This window comes from Sciurus carolinensis, chromosome 7 (assembly GCF_902686445.1).
Source record: "Sciurus carolinensis chromosome 7, mSciCar1.2, whole genome shotgun sequence".
NCBI classification, from domain to species: domain Eukaryota; kingdom Metazoa; phylum Chordata; class Mammalia; order Rodentia; family Sciuridae; genus Sciurus; species Sciurus carolinensis.
In genome coordinates this window covers 346,053-362,792 of record NC_062219.1, presented here as the reverse complement: position 1 = coordinate 362,792, position 16,740 = coordinate 346,053, and the positions used below count along the sequence as shown (strand labels likewise).

General features: G+C 62.9%; 1 protein-coding gene across 2 annotated transcripts; it reads right to left on the bottom strand.

The window, feature by feature from the left end:
• Positions 1 to 248: 248 nt before the first annotated feature.
• LOC124989122 (uncharacterized) lies at positions 249 to 4,077 on the bottom strand. Of its 2 annotated transcripts, XM_047559089.1 has the most exons (4): positions 3,055 to 4,077; positions 1,603 to 1,821; positions 651 to 747; positions 249 to 331 (listed from the first exon to the last, which is right to left on the bottom strand). In XM_047559089.1, exons 1-4 carry the CDS (start codon positions 3,830 to 3,832, stop codon positions 301 to 303), a joined length of 1,125 nt encoding a protein of 374 aa, XP_047415045.1. In that variant the 5' UTR covers positions 3,833 to 4,077; the 3' UTR covers positions 249 to 300. The 2 variants fall into 2 exon arrangements, with proteins under 2 accessions (XP_047415045.1, XP_047415047.1); XM_047559091.1 differs by lacking the exon at positions 1,603 to 1,821.
• Between the last annotated feature and the right edge of the window lie 12,663 nt (positions 4,078 to 16,740).

The following is a 16,740-nucleotide window of genomic DNA, read 5'->3' as shown; positions in this document are numbered from 1 at the left end:
ACGCAGGGCTGTGCATGGGCTCACAGCACTTGCAGGGCTTGGAGGGGGGTCCAACCTTGGAGAGTCGCCCGTCAGCCTAGAGCCAGTGTGACGGCCAGCGTGGCTCCCTTCCTGCTTTCCCACCTCCCCCTGACAGCGGCCTTCCCCACGGATCCTCTGCATTGGGAACCTGCGTGAGGGGCTCGTGGGCAGAGGGGACCCCCGGGGGGCAGGTAGTGAGGGGACTCAGGAGCACAAGCAAGGCGGGGGTGAGACTGTCCTGTGCATGCTGGAGGCCGAGGTGGGGGCATCTGAGTGTCCTCACCCGGAGTGAAGCTCAGTGGCAGGAGGCCTGCGGACAAGGCCAAGGGGTCAGAAATGCCAGCATGGCAGCTCCTGGACATTTCAACCAAAATGAGTCCCTGCCTGTGTGCTCAGCACAATGGGTCCCTTCCAGCTCTCAGGAGAAGAGGGAGAGGCAGCCCCCCTGTGCAGCCCCAGGCCATCCCAGGACAACCTCAGGATCGGGAGGCGGTGACAACTGCTGCTTCTCCTGCCTGCGCCCCATCCCTGCCCTGCATGCTCAGGCAGCCTGAAGGCCCCAGGCCCCATGCAGCGAGCCCAGGGCTCCCCAGACACCCTCTGGCTCTCTGGCTCCCTCCCTTCCTGACCTGTGAGGGTGGGGATCAGGCCAGCTTTCCCCAGGCACCTGGGTACAGGTGGACGTCTGGCCACATGCGTCTCTGGTGGCAGCTTCGGTCACCTCTCCTGTAACAGGACCCCACAGTGACTGCCATCAGATCAAATGGACCACTCCTCCCCAAAGGGTCCGGGTCACACTGAAAACAAGGCGAGCTAGGCCTGCCTGCTCTGGACGCTCGCCCACAAGTGGCTTCCCCTCGGGCTCCCGTGCTTTCATTTCCAGGAGGAACGTGGAGACATGGGGACCCAGCTCCCCTGGAGGCAGGATTCTGCTAGTGTCGGGAATGGGGTGATGTGGCACCACACTGTGGGGAGGGCTGACCCTCAGCCCCTGCACCAGTGACCCCACTGCTTGGTCAGCACCGGTATGTACTGCAGGTCTCTCAGGCCTGGGCGGGAGACAGGGACCCTGAGGACCTGCAGACACCGACAGGCTGTCCCTGGAGCCTCAAAGGACACCACAGTGGACTCAGCACGCAGACTCTGTGGGGACCGAGCAAGCATCAGCCCTGTTCAGGAGGCAGCAGCAACAGCCTCTGGGGAATTGCAGGGCCTCCCTGGGCAGGCACGGGCTCAACCCTGCAGAGTGGAGCTGGGCGCAGCTCCAGATGAGGGACTTTTCCCTGAGGGAACCTGCCCAGCTGCTGCAGAGAGCCAAGGCCAGAGCTGAGCAGTACGTGGCCAGGGCAGCCCAGCAGCCAGTCCACAGGGTTGGAGGAGGGCTTACGACTGTGTTTGCACCATGCCGGCAAAGGCTGGCACCTGGCGAGCGCAGGAAGGGCTGTTGGGGCAGGACTGGCCCAGCCTCCTCACACAGCATAGAGGCAGGGGCCGAGGACAGCCCGAGTCTTCCCCACCCCCGGGAACAGCAGCCAAGTGTGCAGAGGACAGGTTGTCCCCCAGCTAAGGAACTACACCTACCCCCAGCCTGAGCACCACTCGCCCAGAACAGCCAGGGCAGGAGGGAGCGCAGCCCAGGCAAGGTGCTGAGTCTGGAGCCTCTAGGCTGAGGCTGTGGGAGGAGGGCGGAGCTAGGAAATGGCAGAGGAGTGGGGAGATGTCCCCAGGATGGCTCCTTTCCCAGCGCAGGCCGTGACCTGTGCAGATCCCCAGCAGTGGGTTCCTTGGAGGCTGTCAGAACTGGAAAACGAGAAAGGCTGACTTATCCTGCTGTGGTGAGCCAGGGATGCTGCGGGCTCAACGGCAAGCATGTGGAAGGTGTGGCGTGTGGCAGGCACGTGCAGGTGTGTGGCAGGCATGTGGCGTGTGACAGGAAGTGGCAGGCATGTAACAGGAGGTGCAGGAGGTGGCAGGTGTGTGGCAGGAGGTTCAGGAGTTGGCAGGCATTTGTCAGGCATGTGGCAGGAGGTCCAGGAGGTGCAGGAGGTGGCAGGCATGTGCCAGGTGTGTGGCAGGCATGTGGCAGGAGGTCCAGGAGGTGGCAGGAGGTGCAGGAGGTGGCAGGCTTGTGGCAGGCGTGTGGCAGGCATGTGGCAGGCATGTGGCAGGAGGTCCAGGAGGTGGCAGGAGGTGCAGGTGGTGGCAGGCATGTGCCAGGCGTGTGGCAAGCATGTGGCAGGAGGTCCAGGAGGTGCAGGAGGTGGCAGGCATGTGCCAGGCATTTGTCAGGCATGTGGCAGGAGGTGGCAGGAGGTGCAGGAGGTGGCAGGCATGTGGCAGGCGTGTGGCAGGCGTGTGGCAGGCATGTGGCAGGAGGTTCAGGAGGTGCAGAGGTGGAGGCAAGGGCCATGCCTGGTGTGCTTGGCCCGGTGTGTGGCTCGGTCAAGCCTTTCGTGTTTTTCTTTCATCAAAGTGTACGACTCAGGGCCACTGCAGAACCTAGGAGCATTTGAAACCAACTAGCACCATCGCTCCAAGCTGAGGTTCTTTGCTCCACAGGCCAGAAGCCAACAAAGACAGCACCCGCTGCTCTCCCTTGACCCGGCTCCCAGCAAGGAAGGAGCAGAAAGCACAAAGGACAACGTAGGCCAGCAGGTCAGGCAGGTGCAGATAGGGTAGGAGAGGGCCCCAGGCAAGGGAAGATGGCTACTGGAGCCAGGTACACACAGTCCCCAGACACAGGGCTGGCAATGGAGGAAAGACTGCTGGCAGGACCCAAAGGGTCACAAGAAGTGTCTGAAGGAAAGTCCTGGGGTCAGGGCTACTTCAGGTGGCTGGGTGGCAGGATGGTCTGGCAGGGAGTGAGGTAAGAACAGGAGCCAGCTCAGAACAGATTCCAGGGCACAGAGAAAGCAACTGAGAGCTGGCCCCGCAGGAAAGAGGAACTCCAGCCCCAGGCGCCCCAGTGGACAGGAAGCGGCACCCTAGCAGCCTGCGCTCTCAGGACCATGTCCTCAGGTCTCGATGCCTCACCTGAACCACGACAGGGACACGCGCTGCTGTACTTAACGTGTCCAATTCCTGGCCCTTTCCAGATCTTGTCTGGTGGTGGTGTGAAGCTGGGAGACGGGGCAAGGCAGGCTCTAAAGGTCAGCCAGCCCTCCTCCTGGGCTCTGGGGGCCCGCCTGTCCCTGGGAAGGCCTGTGAGGTCCCACGCCCCTCCTGCGTCGGCCCGGCTGGTGGAGACAGCAGTCCAGACGCCCAGCCGCAGGCCGTCTTCCACGTTCTTCCTGGCGCTCTGCGCAGGAGAGCCTGCAGCCACGAACTCAGCCCCTGTCCTGGAGGATCTCGCTGGGAGAGTCCAATGGCCAACAGCAGGCCACACCAGTGAGGGCAGCTGCACTCTGTGGTCAAGAGTGCAAGGGAGGAAGATATGGCCCCGCGGGAAAAGCTTCGAGGAAGTCCTCCTGCAATCAGCTGCAGGAGCCCTCGGCGGCCTGAGGCAGGGCTGACACAGCAGGAGGGAGGGACGCAGCAGGCTGGGCCCCTCGCGGGGTCTGTGTCTGGGGGATGGATCTGCCTGCAGGACATACCAGCTCCCCGAGGACGAGGCTCCCAGCAGGGTCAGCAGGGCGTGCGGGGCAGTCCGCTGAGGCTGCCGCTGCAGGCAGGCCGGCGAAAGGGGCCTCTGCACCTCCTCCTGGTCCAGAGGCCCTCCAGGGAGCTTGCCCAGCACTGACGTGACCCCTGAGCAGGACAGAGGGACATCCAGGGAGCGGACACCTACCCCCAGGGCCGTTCCACTCTCCATCTCGGCAGCCGCCGCTTTGCTAACTGAGATGACACACGAATTCGAGGGCCCCCAGTCCCGTGCCACTGGCCAGCCCGGGGCAACTCCAGCCCAGCACAGGGCATGCTGTGGGCAATGACCACTCTCCTGTGCTGCCCTGCTGCCTCCAGGCCCGTCGTGGCAGAGCGGTGAGCCCGAGGGTAACAGGCGCACAGGGCAGGAAGCCTGCCGCCCCTCCCCCAGCTCCCCGGCCACACAGCACCTCAGCACCAGGGTCCCAGGACAACCCCCTGCCCCGCAGCGGGTGAGAACCCAGGCATGCTGTTCAAGCTCGGCTGGAAGGTTTGTCTTGGGCAGGACATTCATGTGATCCCTCAGCAGAAGGCCAAGGCTTCAGGCCATGGAGGTGAGGCAGGTAAAGGTGGCGTGAGAAGGCAAGGCCATGCGAGCAGGGGCCTGGACACTGACCTCCGAGTTCCAGCCTGCAGTGAGGGGGAAGGGAGCATATGAAGAGGAGGAATCGACTCCACAGCTGGAGGGCTCGTCCTGCGCCTCGAAGGACAGGGTCCCGGGCCCCGGGGAATGCAGCCCAGGCTGGAGGTGAAGGACCCGAGGCTCATCCCGGGAGAAGCCCTGATCAGCTGCCCCGGGCTCCCAGCCACGGCCAGGGGCCCCCATCTCACTGGCATTGCTAGCGGGTTCAGAAAGAGAGAGGTTTTGAGAAAACGCACACAGCTCTCTTTGCTGGGAACCAAAAGGTAGTGCAATGGAGATGCTGCAATGGAGAGAAGAGAACAACTGCGGACCCAGGAAAGCCCCACCTCACCACCCTGGGCACCCAGCTGGGGACATAGGAAATCCACCACCTCACCACCCTGGACACCCAGCTGGGGACACGGGAAAGCCACCACCTCACCACCCTGGGCACCCAGCTGGGGACCTAGGAAAGCCACCACCTCACCACCCTGGGCACCCAGCTGGGGACCTAGGAAAGCTGTCCACTTCGCCACCCTGGGCACCCAGCTGGGGACCTAGGAAAGCTGTCCACTTCACCACCCGGGGCACCCAGCTGGGGACCTAGGAAATCCACCACCTCACCACCCTGGGCACCCAGCTGGGGACCTAGGAAAGCCACCACCTCACCACCCTGGGCACCCAGCTGGGGACACGGGAAAGCCACCACATCACTACCCTGGACACCCAGCTGGGGACCTAGGAAAGATGTCCACTTCACCACCCTGGGCACCCAGCTGGGGACCTAGGAAAGCCACCACCTCACCACCCTGGGCACCCAGCTGGGGACCTAGGAAATCCACCACCTCACCACCCTGGACACCCAGCTGGGGACACGGGAAAGCCACCACCTCACCACCCTGGGCACCCAGCTGGGGACCTAGGAAAGCCACCACCTCACCACCCTGGGCACCCAGCTGGGGACCTAGGAAAGCTGTCCACTTCACCACCCTGAAGACCCAGCTGGGGACCTAGGAAAGCTGTCCACTTCACCACCCGGGGCACCCAGCTGGGGACCTAGGAAATCCACCACCTCACCAACCTGGGAACCCAGCTGGGGACCTAGGAAAGCCACCACCTCACCACCCTGGGCACCCAGCTGGGGACCTAGGAAAGCCACCACCTCACCACCCTGGGCACCCAGCTGGGGACCTAGGAAATCCACCACCTCACCACCCTGGGCACCCAGCTGGGGACACGGGAAAGCCACCACCTCACTACCCTGGACACCCAGCTGGGGACCTAGGAAAGATGTCCACTTCACCACCCTGGGCACCCAGCTGGGGACCTAGGAAAGCCACCACCTCACCACCCTGGGCACCCAGCTGGGGACCTAGGAAAGCCACCACCTCACCACCCTGGGCACCCAGCTGGGGACCTAGGAAATCCACCACCTCACCACCATGGACACCTAGCTGGGGACCTAGGAAAGGAGTCCACTTCACCACCCTGGGCACCCAGCTGGGGACCTAGGAAAGCCACCACCTCACCAACCTGGGAACCCAGCTGGGGACCCAGGAATGCTGTCCACCTCACCACCCTGGGCACCCAGCTGGGGACCTAGGAAAGCTGTCCACTTCACCAGCCTGGGCACCCAGCTGGGGACCTAGGAAAGCTGTCCACTTCACCACCCTGAAGACCCAGCTGGGGACATGGGAAGGCCACCACGTCACCACCCTGGGCACCCAGCTGGGGACCTAGGAAAGCCACCACCTCACCACCCTGGGCACCCAGCTGGGGACCTAGGAAAGCTGTCCACTTCACCACCCTGGACACCCAGCTGGGGACACGGGAAAGCCACCTCGTCACCACCCTGGGCACCCAGCTGGGGACCTAGGAAAGCCACCACCTCACCACCCTGGGCACCCAGGTGGGGACCCAGGAAAGCTGTCCACCTCACCACCCTGGGCACCCATTGGGGATACGGGAAGACCACCACCTCATCAACCTGGGCACCCAGCTAGGGACCTAGGAAAGCTGCCCACTTCACCACCCTGGGCACCCAGCTGGGGACCTAGGAAAGCTGTCCACTTCACCACCCTGGGCACCCAGCTGGGGACACGGGAAAGCCACCACGTCACCACCCTGGGCACCCAGCTGGGGACCTAGAAAAGCCACCACCTCACCACCCTGGGCACCCAGCTGGGGACCTAGGAAAGCCACCACCTCACCACCCTGGGCACCCAGCTGGGGATACGGGAAGACCACCACCTCATCAACCTGGGCACATAGCTGGGGACCTAGAAAGCCACCACCTCACCACCCTGGGCACCCAGCTGGGGACACGGGAAGACCACCACCTCACCACCCTGGGCACCCAGCTAGGGACCTAGGAAAGCTGTCCACTTCACCACCCTGGGCACCCAGCTGGGGACCTAGGAAAGCCACCACCTCACCAACCTGGGAACCCAGCTGGGGACCCAGGAATGCTGTCCACCTCACCACCCTGGGCACCCAGCTGGGGACCCAGGAAAGCTGCCCACTTCACCACCCTGGGCACCCAGCCGGGGACCTAGAAAGCCACCACCTCACCAACCTGGGCACCCAGCTGGAGACACAGGAAAGCCACCATGTCACCACCCTGGGCACCCAACTGGGGACCCAGGAAAGCTGTCCACTTCACCACCCTGGGCACCCAGCTGGGGACCTAGGAAAGCCACCACCTCACCAACCTGGGCACCCAGCTGGGGACCCAGGAAAGCTGTCCACCTCACCACCCTGGGCACCCAGCTGGGGAACTAGGAAAGCTGTCCACTTCACCACCCTGGGCACCCAGCTGGGGACCTAGGAAAGCCACCACATCACCAACCTGGGCACCTAGCTGGGGACCCAGGAAAGCTGTCCACCTCACCACCCTGGGCACCAGGCTGGGGACACGGGAAGACCACCACCTCACCACCCTGGGCACCCAGCTGGGGACCCAGGAAAGCTGTCCACTTCACCACCCTGGACACCCAGCTGGGGACCTAGGAAAGCCACCACCTCACCAACCTGGGCACCCAGCTGGGGACCCAGGAAAGCTGTCCACCTCACCACCCTGGGCACCCAGCTGGGGACACGGGAAGACCCACCACCTCACCACCCTGGGCACCCAGCTAGGGACCTAGGAAAGCTGTCCACTTCACCACCCTGGGCACCCAGCTGGGGACCTAGGAAAGCCACCACCTCACCAACCTGGGAACCCAGCTGGGGACCCAGGAATGCTGTCCACCTCACCACCCTGGGCACCCAACTGGGGACCCAGGAAAGCTGTCCACTTCACCACCCTGGACACCCAGCTGGGGACCTAGGAAAGCCACCACCTCACCACCCTGGTCACCCAGCCGGGGACCTAGGAAATCCACCACCTCACCATCTGGGCACCCAGCTGGGGACCTAGGGACCCGGGAAAGCCACCACCTCACCACCCTGGGCACCCAGCTGGGGACCTAGGAAAGCCACCACCTCACCACCCTGGGCACCCAGCCGGGGACCTAGGAAATCCACCACCTCACCATCTGGGCACCCAGCTGGGGACCTAGGGACCCGGGAAAGCCACCACCTCACCACCCTGGGCACCCAGCTGGGGACCTAGGAAAGCTGTCCACTTCACCACCCTGGGCACCCAGCTGGGGACACGGGAAGACCACCACCTCACCACCCTGGGCACCCAGCTAGGGACCTAGGAAAGCTGTCCACTTCACCACCCTGGGCACCCAGCTGGGGACCTAGGAAAGCCACCACCTCACCAACCTGGGAACCCAGCTGGGGACCCAGGAATGCTGTCCACCTCACCACCCTGGGCACCCAGCCGGGGACCTAGAAAGCCACCACCTCACCAACCTGGGCACCCAGCTGGAGACACAGGAAAGCCACCATGTCACCACCCTGGGCACCCAACTGGGGACCCAGGAAAGCTGTCCACTTCACCACCCTGGGCACCCAGCTGGGGACCTAGGAAAGCCACCACCTCACCAACCTGGGCACCCAGCTGGGGACCCAGGAAAACTGTCCACCTCACCACCCTGGGCACCCAGCTGGGGAACTAGGAAAGCTGTCCACTTCACCACCCTGGGCACCCAGCTGGGAACCTAGGAAAGCCACCACCTCACCAACCTGGGCACCTAGCTGGGGACCCAGGAAAGCTGTCCACCTCACCACCCTGGGCACCAGGCTGGGGACACGGGAAGACCACCACCTCACCACCCTGGGCACCCAGCTGGGGACCCAGGAAAGCTGTCCACTTCACCACCCTGGACACCCAGCTGGGGACCTAGGAAAGCCACCACCTCACCAACCTGGGCACCCAGCTGGGGACCCAGGAAAGCTGTCCACCTCACCACCCTGGGCACCCAGCTGGGGACACGGGAAGACCCACCACCTCACCACCCTGGGCACCCAGCTAGGGACCTAGGAAAGCTGTCCACTTCACCACCCTGGGCACCCAGCTGGGGACCTAGGAAAGCCACCACCTCACCACCCTGGTCACCCAGCCGGGGACCTAGGAAATCCACCACCTCACCATCTGGGCACCCAGCTGGGGACCTAGGGACCCGGGAAAGCCACCACCTCACCACCCTGGGCACCCAGCTGGGGACCTAGGAAAGCCACCACCTCACCACCCTGGGCACCCAGCCGGGGACCTAGGAAATCCACCACCTCACCATCTGGGCACCCAGCTGGGGACCTAGGGACCCGGGAAAGCCACCACCTCACCACCCTGGGCACCCAGCTGGGGACCTAGGAAAGCTGTCCACTTCACCACCCTGGGCACCCAGCTGGGGACACGGGAAGACCACCACCTCACCACCCTGGGCACCCAGTTAGGGACCTAGGAAAGCTGTCCACTTCACCACCCTGGGCACCCAGCTGGGGACCTAGGAAAGCCACCACCTCACCACCCTGGTCACCCAGCCGGGGACCTAGGAAATCCACCACCTCACCATCTGGGCACCCAGCTGGGGACCTAGGGACCCGGGAAAGCCACCACCTCACCACCCTGGGCACCCAGCTGGGGACCTAGGAAAGCCACCACCTCACCACCCTGGGCACCCAGCCGGGGACCTAGGAAATCCACCACCTCACCATCTGGGCACCCAGCTGGGGACCTAGGGACCCGGGAAAGCCACCACCTCACCACCCTGGGCACCCAGCTGGGGACCTAGGAAAGCTGTCCACTTCACCACCCTGGGCACCCAGCTGGGGACACGGGAAGACCACCACCTCACCACCCTGGGCACCCAGTTAGGGACCTAGGAAAGCTGTCCACTTCACCACCCTGGGCACCCAGCTGGGGACCTAGGAAAGCCACCACCTCACCACCCTGGTCACCCAGCCGGGGACCTAGGAAATCCACCACCTCACCATCTGGGCACCCAGCTGGGGACCTAGGGACCCGGGAAAGCCACCACCTCACCACCCTGGGCACCCAGCTGGGGACCTAGGAAAGCCACCACTTCGCCACCCTGGGCACCCAGCTGGGGACCTAGGAAAGCTGTCCACTTCACCACCCTGGGCACCCAGCTGGGGACCTAGGAAAGCCACCACCTCACCACCCTGGGCACCCAGCTGGGGACCTAGGAAAGCCACCACCTCACCACCCTGGGCACCCAGCTGGGGACCTAGGAAAGCCACCACATCACCACCCTGGGCACCCAGCTGGGGACCCAGGAAAGCTGTCCACCTCACCACCCTGGGCACCCAGCTGGGGACCTAGGAAAGCCACCACCTCACCACCCTGGGCACCCAGCTGGGGACCCAGGAAAGTTGTTCACTTCACCACCCTGGGCACCCAGCTGGGGACACGGGAAGACCCACCACCTCACCACCCTGGGCACCCAGCTGGGGACCTAGGAAAGCCACCACATCACCATCTGGACACCTAGCTGGGGACCTAGGAAAGCCACCACCTCACCACCCTGGGCACCCAGCTGGGGACCCAGGAAAGCTGTCCACCTCACCACCCTGGGCACCCAGCTGGGGACCTAGGAAAGCCACCACCTCACCACCCTGGGCACCCAGCTGGGGACCTAGGAAAGCCACCACCTCACCACCCTGGGCACCCAGCTGGGGACCTAGGAAAGCCACCACCTCACCACCCTGGGCACCCATTTGGGGACCTAGGAAAGCTGTCCACTTCACCACCCTGGGCACCCAGCTGGGGACCTAGGAAAGCCACCACCTCACCACCCTGGGCACCCAGCTGGGGACCTAGGAAAGCCACCACCTCACCACCCTGGGCACCCAGCTGGGGACCTAGGAAAGCCACCACATCACCACCCTGGGCACCCAGCTGGGGACCCAGGAAAGCTGTCCACCTCACCACCCTGGGCACCCAGCTGGGGACCTAGGAAAGCCACCACATCACCACCCTGGGCACCCAGCTGGGGACCCAGGAAAGCTGTCCACCTCACCACCCTGGGCACCCAGCTGGGGACCTAGGAAAGCCACCACCTCACCACCCTGGGCACCCAGCTGGGGACACAGGAAAGCCACCACTTCACCACCCTGGGCACCCAGCTGGGGACCCAGGAAAGTTGTTCACTTCACCACCCTGGGCACCCAGCTGGGGATTCCAGGAAAGCCACCTGCCAGGTGCCCTGGGCACCTCCTTAGCACAATGGACACCAGCTTGGTGTCAGTGAGCATGGAACCCTGCAGCCCTGAGCATGCTCCTGGGGACAGCATGCAGCTGCCAAGATGGGGACCTGCAACGGCTGCTCAGCGTGGCTGGAAAACTGATCAGAGCCACAGAGTCTCAGGCCTCAGCCCACACCTGCCCAACAGAAGCTCCTGGAGGGTCACGAAGTCTGGGACATGAGAACACTCGGGAGGACGCAGGAGGGAACTCCCAGAGCAGTTTAGAAGATGCCGGAGGCCACACCAGGATGGCAAGGTGTTTGCCCCGGGGCAGCCACGTGGAGGAGGCCCGTCACTTGGCTCACAGGGAGGACACGGCAAGAGAAGGCTCACCGGCAAGGTTGACGGCTCCCCACGGCCACAGGGCAGGCCTCCTCACCTCCCCTTCAGTCTCCTTTCCAGAGACCATGAAAACCCTGGCATGGGTCTAGGCAGGAACGGGGTTCGGACCACGGAGGGGCACACAGCTGGTGGCTGGGAGCCCCTGCCAGGGCCCGCCCCAGCCAACAGTGCTGTGGTCTGCAGAGGAGGCCCTGCCCGCCACCTCCTGGCAGCCCACTTGCCCCACTGCGCCTGGCCCGCCTGCCACCCCTTCCCACGCCGACGGTCCCCAGTGCAGTCGGTCAGTCCTGCACTCCGTCGGCTTAGAATCTCTCCATCCTTTGCCCTGGTGGGCACCTAATTAAACAAATTAACGATCTGAAACAGAAGCTGTGCTTAATGAACCTTGCTTGGTCTTGCAAAGGTGCCAGGGCAGTTTCTCTACAAATAGCCACCAGTCCTCAAGCAGCAGGACCCTGGCCACCTGCTCTCTGCCTTCTTCCACGTGGGCACTGCCCATGCTTCCCAACTTCCCTGCCTCAGCCCCTTCTAGATACCAGCAGAGTGGCCCCATCTGTCCTCTACACCACAGGGAATGGAGCCCCGCCTCACGCTGGGGCTAGGGTGACCTTGGCCATCTTCATATTAATCACAGAATCTAGGCTGGGGGTGAGGGTGAGACGACTCAAGGGCGTGAACACAGAATGCCGTGCTGTCAATCATAGGACAGACACATGGGGCGTAAGCTTCCAGTACGGCCTCACACTTCATTTCAGGCCAAGAATTCCTAATAGCAAATTATTATAAGAGCAACAAACTCAGTTAGAAAGAATTCTCCAGGAACCAAAGGAAGAAGAGGGGATAAAGGAAGAACGTACAGAGAAGGTAAGGCACGGGAGACAGAAGAGAAGGAGCAAGAGGGAAGATGAATTGTGAGAGGGAAAGGGAGGACAGAGGACAGGAAGGAGAGAGAAGAGGAGAAGGAAAAAGGGAGGAGGAAGATCCCAGAGGATGGAAGGACACAGGATGGGAAGGAGACAGAAGAGGAGGAGGAGGGAGGAAGCAGAGGCCAGGGGAAGGGAGGACACAGGACGGGAAGGAGGGAGAAGAGGAGAAGGAGGGAGGAGGAAGGCCCCGGGGAGGGAGGACACAGGACGGGAGCAGACTCAGGATCGGGGGCTGCCCTGCAGGGTGGGAGCGACTCTACTCCCTGGCCGTGGAGTCTTGGGTCCTCTCAGACCTTGGCTGACCATAGTGCTGCCCCTTTCACCTCCACTCCTGAGGACAGTCCCAGAGGAGCCCCAGGACCACTCCCGCTGGGTCTCTGTGTAGCCCCCACTGCTACACAAGCCACTGCTGGGAGGTGGGGGCAGGGACAAGAGCAATCCACCTTCCAGAGAGAAGCTGAGAGTCTCCTGCGTCCAGGAGGGGCTGCCCCCACCTGCACCTCTCTGTCCTGTGTCCAGGAGGGGCTGCTCTGTACCTGCACCTCTCTGTCCTGCGTCCAGGAGGGGCTGCTCTGTACCTGCACCTCTCTGTCCTGCGTCCAGGAGGGGCTGCTCTGTACCTGCACCTCTCTGTCCTGCGTCCAGGAGGGGCTGCTCTGTACCTGCACCTCTCTGTCCTGCGTCCAGGAGGGGCTGCTCTGTACCTGCACCTCTCTGTCCTGTGTCCAGGAGGGGCTGCTCTGTACCTGCACCTCTCTGTCCTGTGTCCAGGAGGGGCTGCTCTGTACCTGCACCTCTCTGTCCTGCGTCCAGGAGGGGCTGCCCCCACCTGTACCTCTCTGTCCTGTGTCCAGGAGGGGCTGCTCTGTACCTGCACCTCTCTGTCCTGCGTCCAGGAGGGGCTGCCCCCACCTGCACCTCTCTGTCCTGTGTCCAGGAGGGGCTGCTCTGTACCTGCACCTCTCTGTCCTGCGTCCAGGAGGGGCTGCCCCCACCTGCACCTCTCTGTCCTGCGTCCAGGAGGGGCTGCCCCCACCTGCACCTCTCTGTCCTGCGTCCAGGAGGGGCTGCCCCCACCTGCACCTCTCTGCCCTGCGTCCAGGAGGGGCTGCCCCACCTGCACCTCTCTGCCCTGCGTCCAGGAGGGGCTGCCCCACCTGCACCTCTCTGTCCTGCGTCCAGGAGGGGCTGCTCTGTACCTGCACCTCTCTGTCCTGCGTCCAGGAGGGGCTGCTCTGTACCTGCACCTCTCTGCCCTGCGTCCAGGAGGGGCTGCCCCACCTGCACCTCTCTGCCCTGCGTCCAGGAGGGGCTGCTCTGTACCTGCACCTCTCTGTCCTGCGTCCAGGAGGGGCTGCCCCCACCTGCACCTCTCTGTCCTGTGTCCAGGAGGGGCTGCTCTGTACCTGCACCTCTCTGTCCTGCGTCCAGGAGGGGCTGCTCTGTACCTGCACCTCTCTGTCCTGCGTCCAGGAGGGGCTGCCCCCCCCTGCACCTCTCTGTCCTGCGTCCAGGAGGGGCTGCCCCCACCTGCACCTCTCTGTCCTGCGTCCAGGAGGGGCTGCTCTGTACCTGCACCTCTCTGTCCTGCGTCCAGGAGGGGCTGCTCTGTACCTGCACCTCTCTGTCCTGCGTCCAGGAGGGGCTGCTCTGTACCTGCACCTCTCTGTCCTGTGCCCCAGTAGCTGTCCTCCACCTGCATCTGAAACAGAGCAGGGTTGGTGTCACTTTCAGAGACATGTGAAAAAGTCTCAATTTCTTTTTAAATTAAAAAAAAAAAAAAAAAAAAAACTGGAGAGAAAGAAACTTGGGTGACCCCCTCTGCCGTGCGGCCTGCTGCTCCTGCTGTCGTTGGTCATTGTCATGCCCAGCACAGGGAGGCCGGGCCAGGCCTGAGCAGCTGCTCTCCCAATGGTGACTGGGCTGTGTGGCACGGCTGGCTCTCAGGTAGCTGCCTGCGTGGTTCTGGGGCCTCTCTTGAGCTGGTGGCCACTGCGCTAGGTGGCCTCCTGGCCACCAGCCAGGGGAAGAAGAGCTCCCCTGCATTGGCCTTAATCCCTTCTGAGCCTCCCTCCGAGCAGTCCTCCTGAAAGGGCCTCTGGGCTTGCGGTGATTTCTAGCAGGCCTTCGTCCCGAGCTCTGGCGTAGTTGCCCAGAGACAGCAGGAGGTTGGAGCCAGTGGGCAGGGCTGCTGCCCATTGCCCTAGCCCTGGCTGCCAGCAGCCCTTGCTGACTGCCCTGCATCAGGCCCATGGTGACAGAGCTGACCCAGGCCCACACCCGCTCCCTCCCTCTTGCCTGGCTTCCCTCAACCCTGCATCCCGAGTCCTGGCCTGCGGCCCCAAATTCCTGCTGGGTGCTGGAGGCGGGATGTACAGGGCTCAGGAATTCACTTTCTTGCCTGCTTGTCACGACCTGAGCCCATGGGCTCTTGGGGCAGCACAAGTCCTGTCTGCTCACCAGGCGGACACAGCAGGTAGTGACTCAGGAAGGGAAGTCCCAGCGCTATAGACCCAGGAAGCCAGGCGACACCACCCCCAACATCGAGTGACGGAGACTGACTCACCACAGCATACCAGGCTTCAGAAGACGCCTGCACAGGTGCCAGGCAGATGGACGGGTGGCCATCGCAGTCGGTTGGTTAGCTGGTCTCCCCACAGAGCCCTCCTCTCCAGGTGCATGCGCCCCAAGTGGCTCTGCAGCTGCCAACAGGGCTTGAGGAACACGTCACCCCACAGGAATGTCATCTGCTGGGAAGGGCTTGAGATACAGGAGCCATCTAGCTGAGAGAAAGGACAGCCCCCAAATCAACAAGTCCAGAGGCAGCCACATTGAGACACCGCACACCCCTGAGGGCACGGGTCCTGCCTCGGCTCGCACCATGTTGGCCTGGCATGGAAGAAGCCTGACTGGCACCTCGTGGGTCCTGTTGACCCTCCCAGCCAGCTCTGGCTCCTGCCAGCATGGGAGGCTGGGGAGGGCAGGACCCTGGCTGGCCTCCCTAGAGACATGCAGGTACCACCAGGTGCCCACCCCACAGCTAACTGGCAGCCTGGCAGGCTCTGCTTTGCCTCCACCTCCCACCGAGAACTTCACCCACATCCAGCAGGGCTCACATGCCACTTTGGGACTCGTTGAACATGTAGATTTTGTGAACTTTTTATTTTATTTTGTTTTACAAACAGAAGCATCTGGATCACATTTCTCCCAACCAGCTACTTTTTATCAGAAACTGAAGTCCTTGTCACCCTACCTGAAGTGTCCCACGAGCTCAGCACCTGTGGCCTGCTGTTGTCCAACCTTCCCTAGGAACACAGACCTCGGGTCAGATGCGCCTGTTCCAAGTGAAGCGTGGCTGCAGACTGAGCTCTCTGGGCTCAGCCCCTTGGTGGGTTACCCAGATACTCTGCCCCTCCACCCGCTGCTGCCTGCCCCATCATGGAGCCCACTGCCACAGGGGGCTACAGGTGAGTGTCCTCATCAGTAAATGCCCAGTTACGGGGGCCACCTCAAAAAACAAACGTCATGTGCTTCAGAACCCTTCTTTCTAAATCCCCAACGAGCTTGGACTTGCCGGTGGAATCTTCCTGCCATGACACCCATGTTCCTGGCACCAGTGCAACTTTTGCAACATCATCATGACCTGGCAAGAGCCTAGCGTCTGCAGACGCAGGGCACGCTCCTGTCCTCTGTTGACAAGCCAAGCAAAGCGTTTGCAGGGAGAGCTCCTTCCCCTGGCACCTACAGGACACAGTCAGCACAGACCGTCAGAAAGGCTCGACACAGCTCTTGTCACCTCCTGCCAGTCGCGCTGTGCCCACGGTCCTCAGGGCTCCACATTTGCTGGCTTCCAGTTAATGGCGTACAGTATCGTTCAAGAAATTTTCTTTCACCTTTACGAGAAGCACTTTCTCCAAGTGGCCCACACGGAGGGTGGATGTCAGGGCCCTGATTCCACAGAGCATCCTGCTCTCTCCTTCCTGTTCATGCTTGACCTGATCTGGGCTGGTCAGAATCCTAATGCCAAGGACGTCCCTCTGCTCGACTCTGGAAGCCAGATGTGAGCCTTCCTGCACCGGCCAACCCTGCAGCACCCAGGGCTGCTCTGTTCTTGGAAGGTATTTGCCATTGCGCCACTGCAGAGGGGCGAGGAGACACCCGCTCAGTTTCCAGGCAGAACACAGTGGTGCCCAGAGCTTCCTCGCAGGGAGCACGGCCCTCTGGGCATTAGGGCCAGCTGCGGCCTGCACCAAGCTCCGCTCTCTTCTCACTTCAGGAGCGCTGGTGCCTGCAGGGAACCCCACGGAGGGTGTGGCTAGAACTCGTTCCCACGTCTACTCTGGTCTCGGACAGAGGAAATCCAAGAGGACCATGGGAACATGCGTCTGCGCAGGAGTGCGTGCTCGCAAGGTGCTCTTGTCGCGCACGGTGAAGGTGAGAGGCCAAGCGTCCCGGGCGGTGAAGAACGGAAAGCGCGACTCACAGCGACTGCAGAGCGACAGGACCAATAAATCACAGAAGAGCCAGGAA

What these genes read in the sequence shown, in the direction of transcription:
- LOC124989122 (XM_047559089.1), bottom strand. Translation starts at nt 3,832, where the DNA reads ATGGAGAGTGGAACGGCCCTGGGGGTAGGTGTCCGCTCCCTGGATGTC. An exon ending in GTGTCCCTGTCGTGGTTCAG is followed by an intron (nt 1,822 to 3,054) that starts GTGAGGCATCGA and finishes CTCGTTTTCCAG; the next exon opens with TTCTGACAGCCTCCAAGGAA. An exon ending in GAGTGGTGCTCAGGCTGGGG is followed by an intron (nt 748 to 1,602) that starts GTAGGTGTAGTT and finishes GTCCTGTTACAG; the next exon opens with GAGAGGTGACCGAAGCTGCC.